General features: G+C 33.9%; 1 protein-coding gene across 4 annotated transcripts in view; it reads left to right on the forward strand.

Annotated features, from left to right (window-relative positions):
• EEA1 (early endosome antigen 1) overlaps positions 1–21,121 on the forward strand; it is a 127,258-nt gene that overhangs the window by 81,993 nt on the left and 24,144 nt on the right. For all 4 annotated transcript variants that reach the window (XM_073900524.1, XM_073900525.1, XM_073900526.1 and 1 more), the window contains 6 exons: positions 3,105–3,308; positions 5,776–5,976; positions 7,046–7,159; positions 10,872–11,027; positions 12,779–12,918; positions 20,076–20,406. In XM_073900524.1, coding sequence (XP_073756625.1) covers positions 3,105–3,308; positions 5,776–5,976; positions 7,046–7,159; positions 10,872–11,027; positions 12,779–12,918; positions 20,076–20,406 — 1,146 coding nt within the window. The remainder of the gene's footprint in view (positions 1–3,104; positions 3,309–5,775; positions 5,977–7,045; positions 7,160–10,871; positions 11,028–12,778; positions 12,919–20,075; positions 20,407–21,121) is intronic.

Below are 21,121 nucleotides of genomic sequence, written 5' to 3' on the forward strand. Positions count from 1 at the left end.
GAGCAGCCCCAAGAAAGAGAGTGATCAAAGTAATTAAGGAGAACCTGCAGAGTGGAAGCCAAAAGATTGGGCAGAGTCAAAAGTTGGGAGTAATCAGCAACTACAGATGTGGATGTGTAGTAGGGATGCCAAGTATGATAAGTGAAAAATGCCCATTTTATTAAACTATAATTATATAAGTATATATTCTCATATATTAAGAATAAGTTAGTGACCTTGTTAAACATAATTTCAATAAAGTGATAGAGATGGCTGAGTTTTGATGAATAAATGAGAGATGAGGAGTTGGAAAAGTAAATTTGAATTACTTTTGAAATTTAAATATGAATTTTATAAAGACTGGACAGAGATGAGTGGGGCTTGCTCTGGGAAGTGTGTTTGAAAACAAAAGATACCTGAACATGTTTATAGTCTAGGACAAAGGGACTGGTAGAGAGGGAATAATTGAGGATATTGAAGGAGAGGTTACAGAAGTAATAAGGTATTGAAAAGCTATGAGGTAACAGATACAGTGGGTGGTGGTAAACTTGAACTTATCCTTTCTTGAAGAATATTTTTTGAAGCTTGAGGAAAGGAAGTAAATATGGATCTATCTATCTTTATAGATAAGAGGATGGAAAATCAAGGTGCATCATTCCAGATTTGCCCCCCTCCTCCGTTTTTTTGGATAAAGTTGGAGATGGTAATAGTTGAATGAAATGCAGGCAGATGTTAAGAATCTGGAGAGAATATTGAAGCTTTTAAGTAGTTGTTGAGGTGAATATTTGAAGGTAAGAACCACCTTAGTCAAGTGAAAGGATTGACAAGATGCTTCTGAGTATATGATGGAGGTTGGACTCTAGAACTCTGTAGTGGCAGCAGTCTGTGAAGGTTTATGATTTTGCTCTCACAGTGCTTAGAAATGTAGGTGTGGAATCAGTAGATTGCAACATTGATCTAGGATTGGGCTTTTTTTTTTTTTTGGATGTCTATATTGGGAATTTGAAGGTGAAAGGAATGGAGGAATGTTGAATCATTGAGAGAATAGTTAAGGTTAGCTCATATCCATGTATTAGGTTCAGGAAGAGAAATGAGGCATAAGCTATAAATGCTAGAAGAAAATTGAGGTCAGTGTCTGTTTGGCATTGAAGAACAGAAATGAGGTCATGAAATTGGAAGATGGTCAGGAAGTTGTGGTCACGGAGTAGGACAGTTGAAATTTTTCATTTGGAACAATTTCAAGTGGTTACAAGATCCTACATGTGAGTGATTGAATAGAATGAGTAAGGGTCCAGGAATTAAGATGATATGAATGTTGAGGCTGTGTTCTTAATTCTTTGTGTATTTTGTGTTTCCCAGGAAATTGGCAGAAGTTGGGATTGAGAGAAAAACTAAATCAGGTCTCAAGTCTTCAGTGAATGAGGTAGGGATTTCCAGATGATAGCAACACAGAATAGAGGCTAGAATAAATGAATAACATACTCCCCAAAGCAGCATGAAGCTTTTACATGATGGGGAGAATTATGGGGTGAAAAACCAGAAAGGAGTCAAACTCCCTTGCTTGCCCAGCAGAATGGTCCTTATATATCCGAGACTGTTGAGGGGTAATCAGCATTTGTAAAAGGTGAACCACATTTCACTTCTGACTTGGAAATAGAGTGACTGTTCTGGAAAAAAGCTTAGGCCTGGAGCTGTGTTCCAGAAGATGAGTGGGATGTGGAGAGAGGGATCATTAGTGGCAGGAGCAGAGAATGAGAGCAGATAGGTTAGGTTGCCTTTCATTATTTTGTGATTGAAACTGAGATGAGAAACATGTTTGAAAGTGATCTCAAATAGTGCAATATCGGTGCAAATTGTTGAGAGTACCAGGTGGTTCCTGACTGGATCTGAGCAAGGTAGTGTGGGGTACTATAAGGTTTGCAGAGGGGCTTGTTAGGGTCTGGTTTTAGGGAGAGGTTCTCTCTGGCTGTCTTAAAATTACTGAGGCAGAGCTAAAGGCTGTGGGTTAGATAGTTCCAGAATATTAATGGGCATTGTTCTGGATGTGGTCTAATGCACGCTGCTCTGTGTAAGGGTAGGCCCTTGGTAAAGTAAAAGAAGAGGGATCCCTTGATATATCAATAGAAGAGTCCTATTGGAATATTGAAGTGAGCCTTCACGAGTGTGTGTGTGTTAGAGTGCAGTCCCTTTATTTTTCTGTTCATTCAACAAATATCTTAGAGTATATGTATCTTGGATACATCAATGAGTAAAACAGACAAAAATCCTCACCTTTGAGGGGCATACATTCTAGTGAGGGGGTGGAGGGAAACAGATAAACATGAAAAATAAGTAATTTACTTAGTGTGTTAAAAGATAAGTGCTATGGAAAGGGAAAAAAAACATTCAGGAGAAGGAGTATTGGGAGAGGCTGCAATTTTATTTTATTTTATTTTTTAATTTTTTAAAAGATTTATTTAGAGACAGAGTGTGCATGAGTGGGGGGAGGGGCATAGGGTGAGGGAGAGAAGCAGACTCCCTGCTGAGCGCAGATCCCAATGCAGGGCTCAGTCTCATGACCCTGAGATCATGGCCTGAGCCAAAATCAAGAGTCGGATGCTCAACTGACTGAGCCACCCAGGTGCCCCAAAAGGCTGCAATTTTAAATATAATGGTCAGGCTAGGCCTGATTGAGTGGTGACATTTGAACAAACATTTGAAGGAGAGGGAATGAGCCATGTGACTTTGTGGGAAAGGTATTCTAGACAGAAGAAACAGTGCAAAGGGCCTGCGGTGGGAGTGTGCCTGGTGATAAGGAGTAAAGAGAGTCCCACGAGTCTGCAATGGATTAAACAACAAGAAGAGTAGTGGGCAGTGAGGTCCGAGTGTTAGAATAAGAATGTGGTTAATTGAAGGTTTTTTTTTTTTTTTTTTTAGAAATTCTAGTTTATTATCAATAATACAGATTTATATTATTAAATATATAGTTCTAATTATTTAAGTTTACCATGTTAAAATGTAATGAGTAGCTAAAAAAATGTAAGACTAAGAGTTTGAGTTGCAAAATATATTATCAATCATTTTATGTTTGAGGAATAACTTTTAAGTTCTCTATCCTTAAGGTAGTAGTTTTCACTTCTTTACAGAATGATTTAGAACAAGTACTACGTCAGATTGGTGATAAGGACCAAAAGATCCAGAACCTTGAAGCCTTATTACAAAAGAGTAAAGAAAATATTTCTTTACTAGAAAAAGAAAGAGAAGATCTTTATGCAAAAATTCAGGCTGGTGAAGGAGAGACTGCTGTTCTTAACCAGTTACAAGAAAAAAACCATACCTTACAGGAGCAAGTAAGCATGTCAAATTTATTCTGTTTTTAAAACTGACTTTTAGCTTTCTAAATCTTACTAAGTGCTTTATTTAAATGACTCTTCATTCTGGTTCTTTTTAGCACTTTTTAAATATTATGTTTTTTTTGACAAATACCATCTCATTTACCTTAGAGATAGGTTGCTATTGTAGTAAAAGTAAGTTAGCATAATTTGACAAAGAAAATCTCAATTCATGTCCCAGCACATAATTTATTACCTGTGTGACCACAAGCAAATAAATTTACCTTGTCAGCTCATTAGAAAAGTAGAGATGTTATTAATAATGCATTCTTGCTTCATGGCTTTTTGTGATATTTTGAAAAAAGAATGAGCAACAACATATATTTATAAACTGAAAGTACTAATCAAGTGTTAGTTGTTACTCTGTATTGGTTAATATGTGGGCTTACTAGTAAATTTTATTTTGGTCCTGATATGTCTTTGGAATATGGAGCTAATAATAATTTTGATAAGTTGCTTATATAGAATTTATAGTTGCTTTTTTTGGAAGAATTGTCCAATAAGAGAGTTATAATTATCTAAATGAGAAAATAGTAAAACAAAGTATCAGTAAGTAATGCCACTTTTCTAATTCTTTTTAAAAGAATAAATAAAAATAAATCTATGTACTTGTGCTTCCTGCCATGTTGGAGTAACCTATTTAGTCCTTTCATCATAAATGTTTAGAACAGTAGAAAAATGTGTAAAACCACTGTGTTCAGATATTGTACAATAAGCAGTGCAGGGCTTTGACTCCTGAGAGAAGAGAAGCAAGAGAAGTGAACCTTTTGACCATTCCAGCTTTTGACCCAGAGACATTTTCCAGACTGAGGTACAGGTTGGGGGAATCCAAGGAAAGAACAGTGGTCTCACTGAACTAAGGAGTGAGATATTGAAGTTCAGAGAGGTTGAGGCACCTGACATTTGTAGGGCAGAATATCAGAGAGGAGGGAACAATGGAGAGAAGCAGCCCCAGAAATCTGCATAAGGGATCCACTTGAGCCTTTAGCTGACTGCTAAACTTTGCATTCATATGGTGGGATTTCATGAGGCCAGGCAATGAACAATCATTAGGAAGCTACAAACTGAAAAATGATCAGGGCTGGGAGATGTTCAAATCCAGGAAGAGAATACAGATGTGGTTGAACATTTTGGGAACATTTAGTAGAAACCCTGGGAATGTTACACCTTAGGATAAAGCTAAACTAGCCCTAGGGTAAAAGCTAGTGTACACCTGACCTAACAAAGCATAAAAACAAACCTCAAAAGGATCCAGCTGAACCACATGTATATTAACTGCCTGCTGGAACAAAATTAAACATTTTTGAAAGAAGACAACAAAATCAAGACTTGTTAAATATAAAAAAGTTACTAGACATTCAAAAAGAAGAAAACGTGTGGCGCTTAAAATATGCTTATTACTATAAAGGAAAAACTATAATAATGGAAATAGAGGTGGAAATGATAAAAAAAGAATAGAACTTCATATATGTATTTAATTCCATATGTGTATATATAAAATTAAAATTTCATTGGATGGCCTTAATAAATTAAAAATTAACCAAGTAGAAAGCCGTAGTAAACATTAAGACAAAGCAATTGAAACTGTCCAAAATGAAACACAGAGGGAAAAAAAAGTTGGGCTAAAAAAACCCTCAAAAAGTCAAAACCCAAAAAACTCTGCTTTAGTGACTGTGGGACAGTATCATGTAATCTAGCATACATGTAATTGATGTGACAGAGGGTGGGGAGGAGAAAAATATTTATTGAAATAATGGCTGAAAAAAATTTCAGTTTGGTTAAAAATATGAACCTATATAATCAAGAAACTCAATGAACTCTAAGCAAGGTACACCAAAGAAACATCAGATGAATTGGATTTCATCTAAATTAAAAATGTTTGCTTTTCAAAAGATACCATTACAAAAATAAAAGCCAAGGCATAGACTGGGAGAAACTATTTGCAATACATATATCTGAGAATTCAGAAATATTCAGAATATATAAAGAACTCTTTATTATTTAGATCAGTGATTGTCTGGGGTTAGAGATGAGTGTGGGCTACTGACTGCTAAGGGGCATGAGTAAACCTTTTGGGGTAATTGAAATGTTCTCCATCTGATTGTGGCAGTGGTTAAATGAGTGTATATGTTTATCATCTCAAGCTGTGCAACTCAATTGGGTGAATTTTATTTCATGTAAATTATAGCTCAGTAGAGATGGTTTTAAAAATAATGGGAATCTGAATTTATTGTTGTTTGCTTATAGTTTTGAGAGGGAGCTTATTTTTGGAAAGATATGAATAAATTTTCTTGAAAAAAATATGGAGATAACCTATCATAGAGCACTTTAATATTCTCATGGGCCTAAATTTGTTTGTTTGTTTGTTTTAGTTCTTATTATATCATTTGTGATCTTCATAATCAGAGTCTTGCTTGTATGATAGGTAACTCAACTAACAGAGAAGCTGAAGAATCAGTCAGAAAGCCATAAACAAGCCCAGGAGAATTTGCATGACCAAGTGCAAGAGCAGAAGGCACATCTTAGAGCTGAACAAGACCGTGTTCTTTCCTTAGAAACTAGTGTCAGTGAATTGACTAGTCAATTAAATGAGAGCAAGGAGAAGGTCTCCCAGCTTGACATACAGGTAATATTGAATTATGCAATTTAATGTGTTTGTCTGAATAAAACACCTATGTTAAGCCATCAAATGTTGTAAATTCTGTTTCTCTCTCCTTGTGTTTCTGTCTCCCTCTAGCCCCCACCACTCTCTCCCTCTTTCTGCCTTACTTATTAATGGAAAAACATTGGGAATAGGAATTAAATAAAGGTTGTATCTAGACAGTTTGTTGAGCTTTCATGTTTGCCTTTTTTTTCCTTTATCTCTTCTGGCAAACTATACCTTCTGAAACCATCAGATTTTTTTTTTGCTTTTCCTTTTTTCCATGAAATCCTTATTGTTGTTTTTGAAGTTCAAAGTCATTTGATATTAAACCATTAGATTTCTATGTTAAATACTTTTTGACTTTGATTTTTAGATTTTACTTTAAAGGTTTGATTTAAAAAATACGTTTACATATGTAGCATTATATATTTTTAATATACATTATTTCAGAGCCAATATAGAAGCCTTGTTCAGTGAATCAGTGGAATGGGAATTAAAACAGATTTCTCTTTCCATTCTCATTGTTGGTTTCTTATCCTATACTATAGTAGAGAAAGTCATAGAAACATTTCTAAACCTTGATTTTCTTTATTTTAGGAAAATAATTCAATTGAAAATAAGAAATGTAGACGAATATAATAGGGATACTTATTAATTTGGAGGAAGAGGATACACATTTCTTCCTATTTAAAATAAAATTTTTGTTTTGTAATTTTGTATAAATTTTGTTAGATGAGTTATATGATAACCCAGTATTTGGATGTCCAGTTTGAGAGAGGGAGAAGTATTTTGGTGTCATGTAGGGGCATACATATTATCATATATGTCACAATAAACTTCATCATTTATCCAAATATTTATTAGGAGTCTTTTCTCCTACGCGTTCCTGTTTGGGGGATAATCACATACTTAATTTTCACTGTCTAAATCCTTATGTTTTTTGCTGAAGGACTTAATTTTTAAAATATTTCGTGGCAAAAGCAGTGTATGTTCAAGCAAGGGGAAATCAAGAACTAAATACGAATTAAATGACTGGTCAATTTTGTTACAGATTAAAGCCAAAACTGAATTATTGCTATCGGCAGAAGCAGCAAAAACTGCTCAGAGAGCAGATCTTCAGAATCATTTGGACACAGCCCAAAATGCATTACAGGATAAGCAGCAGGTAAGTGAATGTGATGCAGTTTCATTTGATAACCTAATGTTTTGGTAGATGAATTAATTGCAAACATGTATAAAAATGATACTCAGTTTTATTAATGTCATGATCAACTTGCTTATTCCCTTTGATTTCTCCCTGAGTTCAGAACCAGTTGAATGGTAGATGCAGGAGTCAGACAGATGAAGATAAAAATGTCATTTTTGTTTTTGATAAAGCTCAACTGGTGTGCAGCTGTGGTTGGGCTTCTTAATATTTTATCACTCCTTAGTGTAGACCATGGTGTGGAGCTGAAATATCTACTCCTAATTGTTGAATTGTTGCTTCATTCCATCAAGTGCCAGTGATTGGGAACGAGAGACAGACTTTCACACCTGTTTTAAATAGGTAATGTGGGCCATGACCTGGATGTACTTACCACTTGGAAGCAGAAAAACAGTATACATTGCAGTAAGAGTTACCCTTTTATCTTGGGGGTAAGAATAAGTAGAGTTGTAGGGAATGGAGAAGTTACTTTTCTCAATACTTCTGATAGAATAAAAGCTTACTAGTTTAGGGCCAAGGTAAAAATGCTGATAGATTTTTCTTCCTTTTACCAGACAGAAATTTTTTTTTTTTATAACAGCTTTATTGAGATATAATTCACATACCATACAATTCACCCATTTAAAGTGTACAGTTCAATGTTCTGTCATATTCACAGTTATACAACTGTCACCACAACCAATTTTAGGATACTTTCATCCCCCAAAAGAAGGCCATACTCTTAGTCATCACCCATCATTTCCCCCTAAACTCTTCCCAGCCATCAACAACCACTAATTTTACTTGCTGTCTCTATTTGCTTATTCTGGACATTTTATATAAAAGGAATCACAGGATATGTGGTCTTTTGTGACTGACTTCTTTCACTTGGTATAATGTTTTCAAAGTTCACCAGTGTTGTAGCACGTATGAATACTTCATTTTGTTTTAGTGCCAAATAATATTCTATTTTATGGATATGCCACACATTATTTACTTATTATGTTCTGATGGATATTTGAGTTGTTTTGACTTTTTGGCTATTGTGAATGGTTCTGCTATGAACATTTATATACAAAATTTTGTGTAGACATATGTTTTCATTTCTCTTGAGTATAGACCCAGGAATGAATGGTTTTGTTTTTTGAAAACAGAAGAATGCACTGCTAAACATTGTCTTTTTTATACTGTTGTCTTCATGTAATTTCTATTTTCTTAACAGCTGGGAAAATAATTATTTTTTTTAATTTTTTATTGTTATGTTAATCACCATATATTACATAATTTGTTTTGGTGTACTGTTCCATGATTCATTGTTTGATCATAACACCCAGTGCTCCATGCAGAACGTGCCCTCCTCAATACCCATCACCAGGCTAACCCATCCCCCCACCCTCCTCCCCTTCAGAAACCTCAGTTTGTTTTTCAGAGTCCATCATCTCTCCTGGTTCGTCTCCCCCTCTGACTTACTCCCCTTCATTCTTCCTCTCCTGCTATCTTCTTCTTTTTCTTTTTTCTTAACATATGTTGCGTTATTTGTTTCAGAAGTACAGGTCTGTGATTCATCAGTCTTACACAATTCACAGCGCTCACCGTAGCACATATCTTCCCCAATGTCCATCACCCAGCCACCCCATCCCTCCCACCCCTGACCACTCCAGCAACCCTCAGTTTGTTCCTGAGATTAAGAATTCCTCATATCAGTGAGGTCATATGATACATGTCTTTCTCTGATTGACTTATTTCACTCAGCATAACACCCTCCAGTTCCATCCATGTCGTTGCAAATGGCAAGATCTCATTCCTTTTGATGGCTGCATAATATTCCATTGTGTATATATACCACATCTTCTTTATCCATTCATCCAGACAGAAATTTTTAAAATTTACTTTTTATTTGAGAGGTAACACTGGTTGTTGTTCTAATTTTTTTTAGCAATATAGTAATATATCAAGTTAACAAAATAAAAACTTGGTTTTCTATATTTACCCTTAACCTTAATCCCATTTTCCTCCTTAGATGGAATGTTTGCTCTTAAATTTGGTATGTATCCTTCTAGAGTTCTGTAAGCATTGAACAGATAGATATGTGTATGCATTTATATATAAATACACACACAACACACACACATACTGGTATTTTTCTTTTATGCACATAGAATTACTGTGTATGTATGTTCTGCAACTTTTTACTCACATTTTTGCTAAATACATCTGTAAAGTACTTTCTGAGCATGAGATCAGTGCTAGAAACTGTAATGGAAAGAGTATTTATAAGAATAATCACATGAAAGTTTAAAATTTTTCTGCCAGATGCATCACTAACAAAATTTGAAAGCACATAGCAAAAGAATAAAACATTTTCTGAAATGTGTCTGATGAAGGGTTAATATCCTTGGCATTTAAAACACTTAGATAGGAATTAAGGGAACCTACAAAAAAAGTAAATGATCAAAAATATGTTAACAAATGTTCAGGTTCATTAAGAATCAGTTGTAAATTAAGACAGTAACAGAATATGCCCTTATTGAGGTAAGATGTGTGTGTTTAACACTGGAAGGTTTGGAGATGGTGTAGAAGAATAAGCTACCTTCATACATTGCTGGTGGTTGTATATGTTCAGCCTTTTAACGGTGGTAGGGAAAGCTGTTTGGCAATATATTTAAAGAACTTTAGGATTTTTCATTCTTTAGCTCACTTTTAGTTTTTTTTTTTTTAAGATTTTATTTGGCAGGGAGAGAGAGACAGCAAGAGAGGGAACACAGCAGGGGGAGCAGGAGAGGGAGAAGCAGGGTTCGCACTGAGCAGGGAGCCCGATGCAGGACTTGATCCCAGAACCCTGGGATCATGACCTGAGTTGAAGGCAGACGCTTAACCAACTGGGCCACCCAGGCGCCCTCACTTTTAGTTCTTTATCCTAAGGGAATAATCATAGTTTTTAGGATGCTGTTTACATTTCTGTTAATAAAATGCAAAAAGTTTAGTAGCAGTCTAAGAATCTAAAATAGGACATTTGGCTAAAAAATGGTCTGGATCAAATAAAATGGAAATTTATGCAAATATAATGGTATTTTAGAAAATATGTCACAATTTCATGATGCATTGTTATGTTAAAATAAAGGTTATAATAAAATAGTATGTAAAGTGAGATTCCCTTCCTATTCTAAAAGTATAAATCAAAATACATACAGAAGTATAAGACTAAAAGGAAGGTTATCAAAACATTAATAGTGATTATTTGTGGGTGGTGGATTTACTAGTAATTTGTATTTTGTTCTTTCAGTGCCTCTAGATACTACAAATGAGCAAGTTTCATAGATGTGGTCACTGTTTTAAATGTTATTTTTTGAAATGGCATCTTGAACATTGAAAACAATTATAAAATAAAAGTATTCTTTTACTCTTAGCCTATTTAATATTCAGTTGTATCTTTTGGCTCCTAAAATAACTCTTCCTAGAAAAAGTCATTGAGTGGTTATGCATGTAAACTTAGTATCTCATGCTGTGTACAATTTAAGTTCAGATCCCTTATACTGGTAAATATAACCTCTGATTCATCATTAGACTTCTTTCTAGTCTTACTCCAATAGTTTCTTAAATAAAATTAGAATTTTCAACTTTACTTTGATGAAACATTTGGGCATACAATAAAGTAAACCTTAACGAAGTTTTCTTCAATTGTACTTTTCTATAGGAGTTAAATAAGATCACTACTCAGTTGGATCAGGTCACTACAAAGTTGCAGGATAAGCAAGAACATTGCAGTCAGCTGGAAAGTCATCTTAAAGAATATAAAGAGAAGCACCTCTCTTTAGAACAAAAAACTGAAGAATTAGAAGGTCAAATTAAGGTTTGTATAAAAGATACTCAATTTACCTATATTTTCTGCTGCTGTGGTAATGGAAACTGATAACGTAGAAGGAATTGAAGATTTTAAATTTGCAAACAAGGGTGAAGTTGTCATATAAAACTTTACATGTAATTTTTCAGGTCTTAATTTTGAATTCCATCTTTAATTTTAATTTCTTCATTAATGGATGGCTTTTACAAATGGCAGTTTTAACATGTATACTCATTCCTTTGTAATATGTAACTATTTCAGAGAAACAACCAACCAGGGATCTACTCTGTAATTATTAAGGAACTTATCCTTTTGTTGTTGTTTTGAAGCCTCTTCTGTTCCATCATTCCCATCTCCTTACTCCCTTATTCCAATGTATATTTCACATATGACAGACTTCTTCCTTCTTTAAACTTTACATTTATACCCTCTGGATTTTGTTTTTAGTTTAATAATAAGTTTATACTGTAGTAAATTGTTTCTTACTTTAACACAGTTCCAAGTGAAACTGTTGATTTACTAAAGAGATTAAATGACTAGACCTATCGGAAGAGGATTTGACCTGAGTCCTTTGTCCTTTAAATGGGATCTACTATCAATTAAACAAATATTTCTCAAATTACTATTTATGTAAGCTATACCTTCACACTTCTGTAGAACTTGGGATGTATATGTGTATACCAACACTGATACAACATGGAAGAGTGTGTATGTTTACAGTTCTGTGAATGGGTTCTTTTTCTTTTCATTATGGCCGGTGATAATAATAATGACAAATTACTTTTTGTAATGTTCAAAAAGAACAGAGAGACCATTTTACTGAAAAGCGTCTAATGAGAATTCTCTTTGGGTATCTTTTACAAATAGTTATTTAGAACCAGTAGTGTCTCGTGATTATCAGATCTTTAACATTTGGTAATTATTTTAGGAAGTATTCCATGTGTTTTATATAGTTATTTGTTAAAAAATTTTACAGTTACATCAAATATCCAGTATAAGTGTTGAATAAGAGCCACATTACCTAGATTGGTTTATAAAATATTTAGGGTACAAAATTATTACAACTATATAAGAAAATGCATGCTCATCGATACTTAAACTTCATACGTAACAGCTTGATTTTGTAAATTTGTAAAAGTACACACAGTTATATGTATGCTATGTATGTGTATGAGACATATCATACACATACATAGAAACTATGCTATGAAGAGCAGCAGTCTCTAAACCAAGAATTTAAAGATGTAAAAACAGGAATTTAACTGACTTTATATTTAGGGTCAATAAATGTTGAGAAGGATGACATGATAACTCCATTTTAGTTTCGAATATTTATAATTACATGAGTGTTGTTCACTGAATATAAAGGATAATATATTTTAAGTGGGCCCACATGTGAACCTGTTACCTCATCTTTTCATACTTGAGTTAAAACTTTTATTCAAGTAATAGATATAATTATTTTAAGTTTATTCTCTTTTTTAGAGTTAATTTTTAAAAGTAGAAACTTAGTGACTGCCTTTCACATCTACAGCCTGCTGGTAGGTCCTCTGAAAGATTCCAAGATAAATCATTCCTTTACTCAACAATGGCTTCAGATGGAAAATGCACTTTTTATTATAACATAAATATTTTATGGTTATTATTGTGTGTTATGTCAACACCAATTTGTTGGTGGATAATAACAAAAATGTTATATTTAATAATAGGTGGATAATTATTGACATTAAAATTGTTACCGTATTATATTTCTTCCATAGAAACTAGAAGCCGATACTCTTGAAGTTAAAGGAAGCAAGGAACAAGCTTTGCAGGATCTACAACTGCAAAGACAGCTGAATACAGATTTAGAGCTCAGAGCCGCAGAATTGAGTAAACAGCTTGAAATGGAGAAGGAAATGTAAGCTAAACTACTTTAAGAGAGAGGATTATAAACTATTAAAATCTTACGGTTTCAATTTTGCTATTGCAGGGCTTAAAGATTTATTAAATGTTTATGTTGGTTCTGTAAACTCAGATGTTAATATGAATGAATGAAAAATGAAGCCATCATAATATGGTTAAATTTACCTTCACTAGAAAGGACTGAAAATTTGGGTCATCTGGTGTCTTTTCAACAGAAATATGGTACTCATTTCTCTGGGTTAAAGCAATTGTTTTGAGTTGTTCACTGATTTGAATAAATTAATGTAAAAGTAACAAATAGAGGAGTATTTCTATATATCACCCAAGAGCAATCAGGCTTCGGCTTTGAGGGACTATACCAAGTAGGGAATGTATACTTTCTTATAAGAAATGATCTGTTTTAGCTTTGTGATACATCTTGACAGATTGTATTTCTGAGCACAAGGGAAACACTAGAATCAGTGTAACTTTTAAAAAAATTATTGAAGTAAAATTTACATACCATTAAATGCACAGATATCACATAATACATTTTGAGCTTTAGGAAATATATACTCTGTGTAATAATACGCACTCCCTTCCTCAAACATTTTTATTACTCATGGAATTTTCTCGGGTGTCCTTCTAGTCAATACCTTGTAGACACCACAGTTCCTGATTTCAGTCTCCATAGATTGATGCTGTGTGTTTTTGAAATGAAATCATACAGTATGTTCTTTTTTATGACTGGCTGTTTTTTCACTTAATGTACTATTTTTTAAATTCATCCATGTAGTTGAATGAATATTGTTCCACTGAATGAATATACTACAATTTGTTTATGTAGTTGGTGGGTATTTTTGGGGTTGTTTGTAGTTTTTACCTGTTATGAATAAAGATGCTGTCAGTATTCTTAAATAAGCATTTTTGTGAAAGTTCAGGGTCATGGTGGGGTAGATGTATGTTTAACTGTATGAAAAACTGCCAGACCTTTTCCCAAAATGGCTGTACCATTTTATACTCCTACTGGGATTGTTTCAGTTGCTTCATATCCTTGCTAGTATTTGGTGTTGGTGGTCCTTTAATTTTAGCTATTTATTGAATATGAAATGGTATCTTATTGTGGGCTTAATTTGCATTTCTTCACTTGTGAAGTGTCGAATTATTTTGCCTATTAACATTTTTTTCCCATTGGATCTTTTTATTATTGATTTGTAAGAGTTCTTTATATATTCACAGTACTAATCCTTTGCCAGATAGCCAGCTAGCTAAGCAGACAGACAAATAGATTATCAAGACTTTTCCTAGCAGCTTTGCTTTATATTTTTTTGGTGGTGTCTTGCAGTGTAAAGAAGTTTTTATTTTGTGTTTAATGTTTTGTGTCTTTTCTAGAAACCTCTGCCTTCCTCAGGGTTTATGAAGAATTCTCTTACGTTTTCTTCTGGGAATTTTATAGTTTTAGTTTTTACATTTAGGTCTAGGATCTACGTTGAACTTATTTTTGTGAGAGGTATGAGATGGGGATCCAGGATCACCTTTTTCCCCCCCATACATCATTAAGTTATTCTAGTACCACTTTTTGATAAAACTTTTTTCTCCCCATGAGTGGCCTTTGGTACCTTTGTCAAAGCAGTTTACCTTATATATGTGGGTTTATTTGTGGGCTCTATTCTGTTCTCTTGGTCTTTGTGTCTATATGGTGTTCTGACACCAGTACCATCCTATGTTGATTTTTGTAGCTTTGTGGTATAGGTCTTATTAATCAGGTTGTATCAGCCCTCCAATTTAATTCTTTTTCAAGATTGTCTTGACTCTTTTAAGTTTATTGCTTTTCCATATAGATTTTAATATCCATTTCTATAAGTCAGATTATTGGGTTTTGATTTAGAATTGCAATGAATCTGTAGTTCAGTTTGGGGAGAATTAATGTTTTAAGAATACTGAGGCTTCTAATCCTTGAATGTGGTATTTATCTAATATTTATGTTTTCTTTAGTATCTCTGATTAACATTTTGTTGTTTTTAAAATAGGAATCTTAAATATCTTTTGCTAAATTTAATCCTAAATATTTTATGTTTTTCAATTTTATTGTAAATGGAATTGTTTTTAAATTTTCTGATTGTGGCTAGTATAAAAATACAATTGAGTCTTATATATTGAGTTACTACCCTCTAGCCTTGTTAAATTCACATTTTTGTTTTGTACAGTTTTTAGAATATTCTAAGTGGACAATCTTGGTATTTGTGAATTAGCAACAGTTTTACTTCTTTTTTCTTCAGTCTGTAGGCCTTTTATGTCTTTTTCTTGATTTACTATTAGCTGACACCTCCAGTGAACTTTTGAATAAAAAGATAGTGGATATCCCTGCATTGTTCCCAGCCTTGGGTTGGAAACATGAAATATTTCATCATTAATTTTGAGGTTAGCTCTGTTTTTTCTCTAGATTCTTTTATCAGATTGAGGACATTCCTATCTATATTAGTTTTCTAAAAAATTTTTATATCAACTTCTTTTTCTGCATCTATTGATAGGATCATATGGTTTTTCTCCTTTATTCTGTTAATATGGTGAATTACATTGATTGCTTTTTTAAATAGTAAAGCGACCTTGCTCTCCCTGGATAAATCCCACTTGATTATCCTGTATTATTTTTTTTAAAGATTTTATTTATTTATTTGAGAGAGAGAATTAGAGAGAGAGCATGAGGGGGAGAGGGTCCGACGGAGAAGCAGACTCCCCGCTGAGCAGGGAGCCCGATGCGGGACTCGATCCCGGGACTCCAGGATCATGACCTGAGCCGAAGGCAGTCGCCCAACCGACTGAGCCACCCAGGCGCCCCATATCCTGTATTATTTTTATATATTGCTGTATTTGACTTGATAATACTTTGTTTAAAATTTTCTATGCATTCATGGGAACTCTTGGTCTTCAGTGTTCTTTAATATCATTGTCATGGTGTTGGAATTATGGTTATGTTGGTCTTAAAAATAAATTGACAGTTTTCTTTCTTCCTCTCCTTTCTGAAAGAGTTTGTGAAGGTTATTATTTATTTCTTAAATGTTTTATTGAATTCACCAGTGAACCAACTGACCTGAAGTTCTCTCTGGGTTGCTTCTTAGAGTTCAATTTATTTAATAGATACAATGCTATTTTTGTTTTCTGATATTTTACTTGAGTCAGTTTTGGTAATTTGTGTCTTTGAAGGAATTTGTCCATTTAATCTAAACTTCAAATTTTTTGGTATCATGTTCACAAGATCATTATACTTTGAAGGTCTGTAGGATCTGTAGTGATGTCTCCTTATTATCCTTAATAGTGCTAATTTATGTTCTCTATCTTTTTCTTGATCAGTCTAATTTGGGGTTTATCAATTTTATAAAAAAACTTGATTTTGTCAATTTTCTTTTTAGGGTTAGAACTTTATTATTATTATTTTTAGAACTTTATTTATTTTTAAAAATTATTTTAAGTAGGATCTGTGCCCAATGTGGGGCTCAAACTCACAACCCTGAGATCAAGAGTCACATGCTCTACTGACTGAGGCAGCCAGGCGTCCCTGATTTTGTCAATTTTCTATTTCATTTATTTCTCATCTTCTCTTTAGTATTTTCTTCCTTAGACTTTGGGTTTAGTTTGCTTTTCTTTTTTTTTTAATAGCTTTTTAACGTGGAAGCTTCCCTGTGGCTGTCCACGTTTTATAGTATCTGTTTCATTTTCACAGTTACTCACCCTCTTTGTATTTTGTCAGGTTTCTGCAGATGGTAGTTACATGTCATCTAGTAAAATCAGTTTAGTATGACAGTTTTTCAAGAGATGGAATAAATTACCTTGAGGAAGATTGTCTTTTCCCATTTGTACTAAGTACTTAATTGGGCTTATTTATGACAGCTCTGAGTATAAGGATGGATTAGTTTAGAAGATATTAGGATCTGATTTTGGAAAAAGGGAGAGAAAAAAAAGATATTAGGATCTAAAAGATGAATTGATACATGAAATTTCAAAAGTCCTTGGTGGCAGAGTGGGTATGTGCCTCCAGACATATCCCATATATTCATAAAAGTGCTGAGATGGGGCATCTTTTCTTCACTCCTAACATAGAATTAGTCTCTTGCTTAGCTTGTTCTTGATGTTGATGCTTGCATTGGGTCTTACCATAAAATCTTCAGTGGACATATAACTCACCAGAATTTTGATGGATAAAAATCAGTTCCACTCCATTTATCTGGATTTTTTTCAGAGGAGGGTTTGTGACCCGTCACAATTCAGTAGACTCTGCCTTTAAATGCCAGATAGGCCTCTCTGACTGAGTTGACAGACTTCATCTGTGTTAAGTGTATGAAGGTTTTTGACTCTCCATAGTAAAGATGAAAGCTGAGAGCCTGGGAAAGGTACCCTTCAGGGACATGAAATACAACCCATCAGATTGATGATAATTAAGTTGTTCAACACCTTCATGGTTTTGTTCTTGTTTGGGAGTGATGATGAAAAATTTCTTGTTTTCACATTTAGTGAAATAAGTCCTGATACTTTGAATTTGAGGATATAGAGGTGCATTGTATACCTTAAATGGCATTCCTTCTCATGGTTAGCATCATAGTTTCCAGTGCATAGGTATTTGGGGAGCACATATGATCTCTTATATCACCCACTGAGTAATTTGTCACTTCTGGAACCCAATCATCAGTCCATGAAGGTCACCTCTGAGTTGGTTCTTGTTCTTCCCAAGGCCCCTGTGTGCCCAAAGGTTCTTTCCATTTCTAATGGGCTCAATGTAAATGGGCCCATTTCTATTCTATGTTCTAATCTCATGGTTCAGAACTCATTCAGAGGCTTCTATATCATATTGAGATAGGGAAAGCTTCTAATGCTAAAGTCTTTTTTTGCCTGTATACTTTATGGAAACTTTTTTATGTGATGTCTTGCATTTCTACTGTACCATCTAGGAAAAAGGGCTGGGTAAACACATCCAGGGTTTGACTAAGCCTTACCCCTGATCCCAGGGCTCAGCTCAAAAAAACAGTGCAAGGTTTCCCCTTTCTCAAGGCTCACCTACATCAATGCATCCAACTCTCCCTCCAATTCTCATCCTACAATGTATTTTCATTACTGTACAGTTTAATGTACTTTCTAATATCCTTTGTTATTTTTTTTCTTTCATACATGGAGTATTCAGAAGTATGTTGTTTACTTTCCAAATATTTGGAGCTTTTCTAGATAGCTGTTATTGACTTCTAATTTAATTCCATTGTGAACAGAGAACATACTCTGTAAAATTTAGACTTTTCAAACTGTCTTATTTATGGCCCAGTGTATGGTTTATCTTGGCTGATTTTCCATGTGCACGTAGGTATATTCTCTGTTGGTAAAGTGTTCTATAAATATCAGTTAGTCAAGTTGATAGTGTTTTAAAGAAAGGGTTTTTGTTTGTTTGAATATGGTTACACACAATAATACATTAGTTTCAGGTGTACAACATAGTGGTTCAAAATCTCTGTATGTTCTGCTGTGCTCACCACAGTGGTAGCTACCATCTGTCACCAGACAGCTCTGTTACAGTACCATTGAGTAGGTTTCCCTATTCTGTATTTTTTGTTCCCTTGATTTATTCATTCCAGATAATGTTTAACCTTCTATATCCTTGCCTCCCCCCCCCCCCGCCCCACCTCTGGTTGTTCTGTCAATTTCTGAGAAAGGGGTGTTAAGTTTCCAACTATGATTGTGGATTTATTTATTACTTCCTCTAGTACCCTTTTTATTTTATTTTTTTAAGATTTTATTCATTTATTTGACAGAGAGAGATACAGCGAGAGCAGGAACACAAGCAGGGGGAGTAGGAGAAGGAGAAGCAGGCTTCCCGCTGAGCAGGGAGCCAGATGTGGGACTCGATCCCAGGACCCTGGGATCATGACCTGAGCCGAAGGCAGACGCTTAACGACTGAGCCACCCAGGCACCCTCTAGTACCCTTTTTAAAATTAAAGTTTTACAGTGACAATGGAAGACTTTATTTCTGTTTTTCCTTCTTTGATTCACATAATCTTATGATTTTATAATAATTATTTATGGGAAAGTTAAGTAGCATAGTAATATATATCAAGTTCTAATTTTAGGGTTGCTTGATAGGAATTATAACTATATTGAAAAGGTAATGACCTTTCTATTTAGACCTTTGAAAATCAGTGGGGTACAGTATCCTATGAATTCATTTAACTTCATCTTTTCTAGCCACTTTTAGAAAGTAAAAGTAAGTTTCTGGGAATAAAAGTTGAAAAATTTCAAAGTTTAAATGTAATTCTGGTATTGTATGAATACCCAGCTTCAAATGGTGGCTAGTACATCTTTTAACAACTTCTCTTTAACATTATTAAATTTATACTGATTATAAAGTACATCAGAAATAGTATGCATTCAAGAAATATTACTTTGCATCTGGTTTTATTTTCACTTTAAAAATGGTTGATCTTTAACATGTGTTTTTTCTTTTGGTGCATAATTTCATTTTATCAAAACAGTAGAAGTTTTTAACTTTCTTAAAGCTATATCTACATTTCCTTATTGTTGTAGCTTATTCATTTAGGTCTAGAAAACTTACATTATGGGACAAATGGTACAGTCTCTTGTATAATCTGCTAGGCTCTAGAATTAAAATAAATCTTTTGTTTTTTCTCTGAAATGAAATATTTCTTTATTTTTTATTTTTTTACTGTATTCTTTCTGGGTTAATCATGTTTTGAAGTTTAGTATCTAAAAAACACGTAATGTGTTTTATGTTTTCAAGGAAAGAGGCAAAGTTCTCTATATGCTTGGGGGCTAACACAATGAATAAATTCTTTAAGGTACATGGAAAACCTTTTCTTGTTGTAGACAAGAGGGTCTGCTATATGTACATTTTTGGGGGCATCCGTTGCAATAGACAAGACTGGATTAAGCCTTAAGTTACCCTTAACTTATTTGACTTAAAGGAAAATCATCTTTATCTGTTAAATGATCAGATCAAATTTAAGGTGTTTTCAGTTGTGTGGTTTTATGATATTAAATTATTATTTTTACTCCTGACCTACACAAGAAAGTTTTAAAACTCAATTATTGATTAAAAAATAATAATTAATTTTTAATGCTAAATTAGGAATGGTAAATTATGCATTATTTTAAAAAATTGTTTCTTAAATATTTAGAGTATCCAGTACAAAGTTGGATCTCCAGAAAAAATCTGAAGCCCTTGAAAATATTAAGCAAAGGCTTACCAAGCAAGAGGAAGAAAAAAAAATCCTTAAACAAGAAATTGAAAATTTAAGTCAAGATGCAAAGATGCAGCACAAGGAATTGAATAACAAAATTCAAACAGCAGCAGCAGAACTACAAAAAATGAAGATGGAGAAAGAAACTCTAATGACGGAGCTTTCTGCAACAAAAGGGAATTTATCAAAAGTTTCTGATTCTTTGAAGAACTCCAAAAGTGAATTTGAAAAGGAAAATCAGAAAGGAAAAGCTGCTATATTAGATTTGGTTAGTTGTTTATGTTTACTTAGGTAGAAGTGATTTTTATTTAAAATGTACTGGTTTTTCTGCTTAACCCACTGTTGACTTTTTATCCTACATTTAAATGATTTTAAATAATTCTTGTGAGAAAAAGAATTGGGATTGCTTAACCTGAGAAAAAGATCCTGGTGTTTGTGTGTAGAATTTCCAGAGGCCCAGGAAGCTTTTAGTTGAATATACAGTTTTTGTCTATTGCTGGTATGATGCTGGATTTGGGAGAGAGTGCTGCCTGTTAGTCCTCAGAGACATTTTCATAGAGAATGTAGCTGCTGGGTCAAACATTATTCTCTTTCCCGAAAAAACAGAAAAAAAATCAAAAGATCTTGATGACTTTTAATTCTGGTACTATAAACTTTCTAATTCTCTCTGAATGTTCTAAATGTTTTGAGTGTTCTAGAACTCTAGATAATGCCATGTCTTAGAGATACCATAAAACATATTTAAACTATATGGAATACAAGTCACACAGTTTCAGGAAATGCTTAATGGGGGAATGTATTCTCAGAAATATTTTAACCCATGGGATGCCTGGGTGGCTCAGTTGGTTAAGCATTTGACTCTTGATTTCGGCTCAGGTCATGGCCTCAGGGTCATGGAATCTAACCCTGTGTTGGGCTCAGTATGGAGTCTGCTTGAGTTTCTCTCCCTCTGCCCCTCCCCCCGCTCATGCTTACTCTTTCAC

The sequence above is a fragment of the Callorhinus ursinus genome, unplaced genomic scaffold (assembly GCF_003265705.2).
Source record: "Callorhinus ursinus isolate GAN/ISIS: 27379988/994484 unplaced genomic scaffold, GSC_fseal_2.0 scaffold14, whole genome shotgun sequence".
NCBI classification, from domain to species: Eukaryota; Metazoa; Chordata; class Mammalia; order Carnivora; family Otariidae; genus Callorhinus; species Callorhinus ursinus.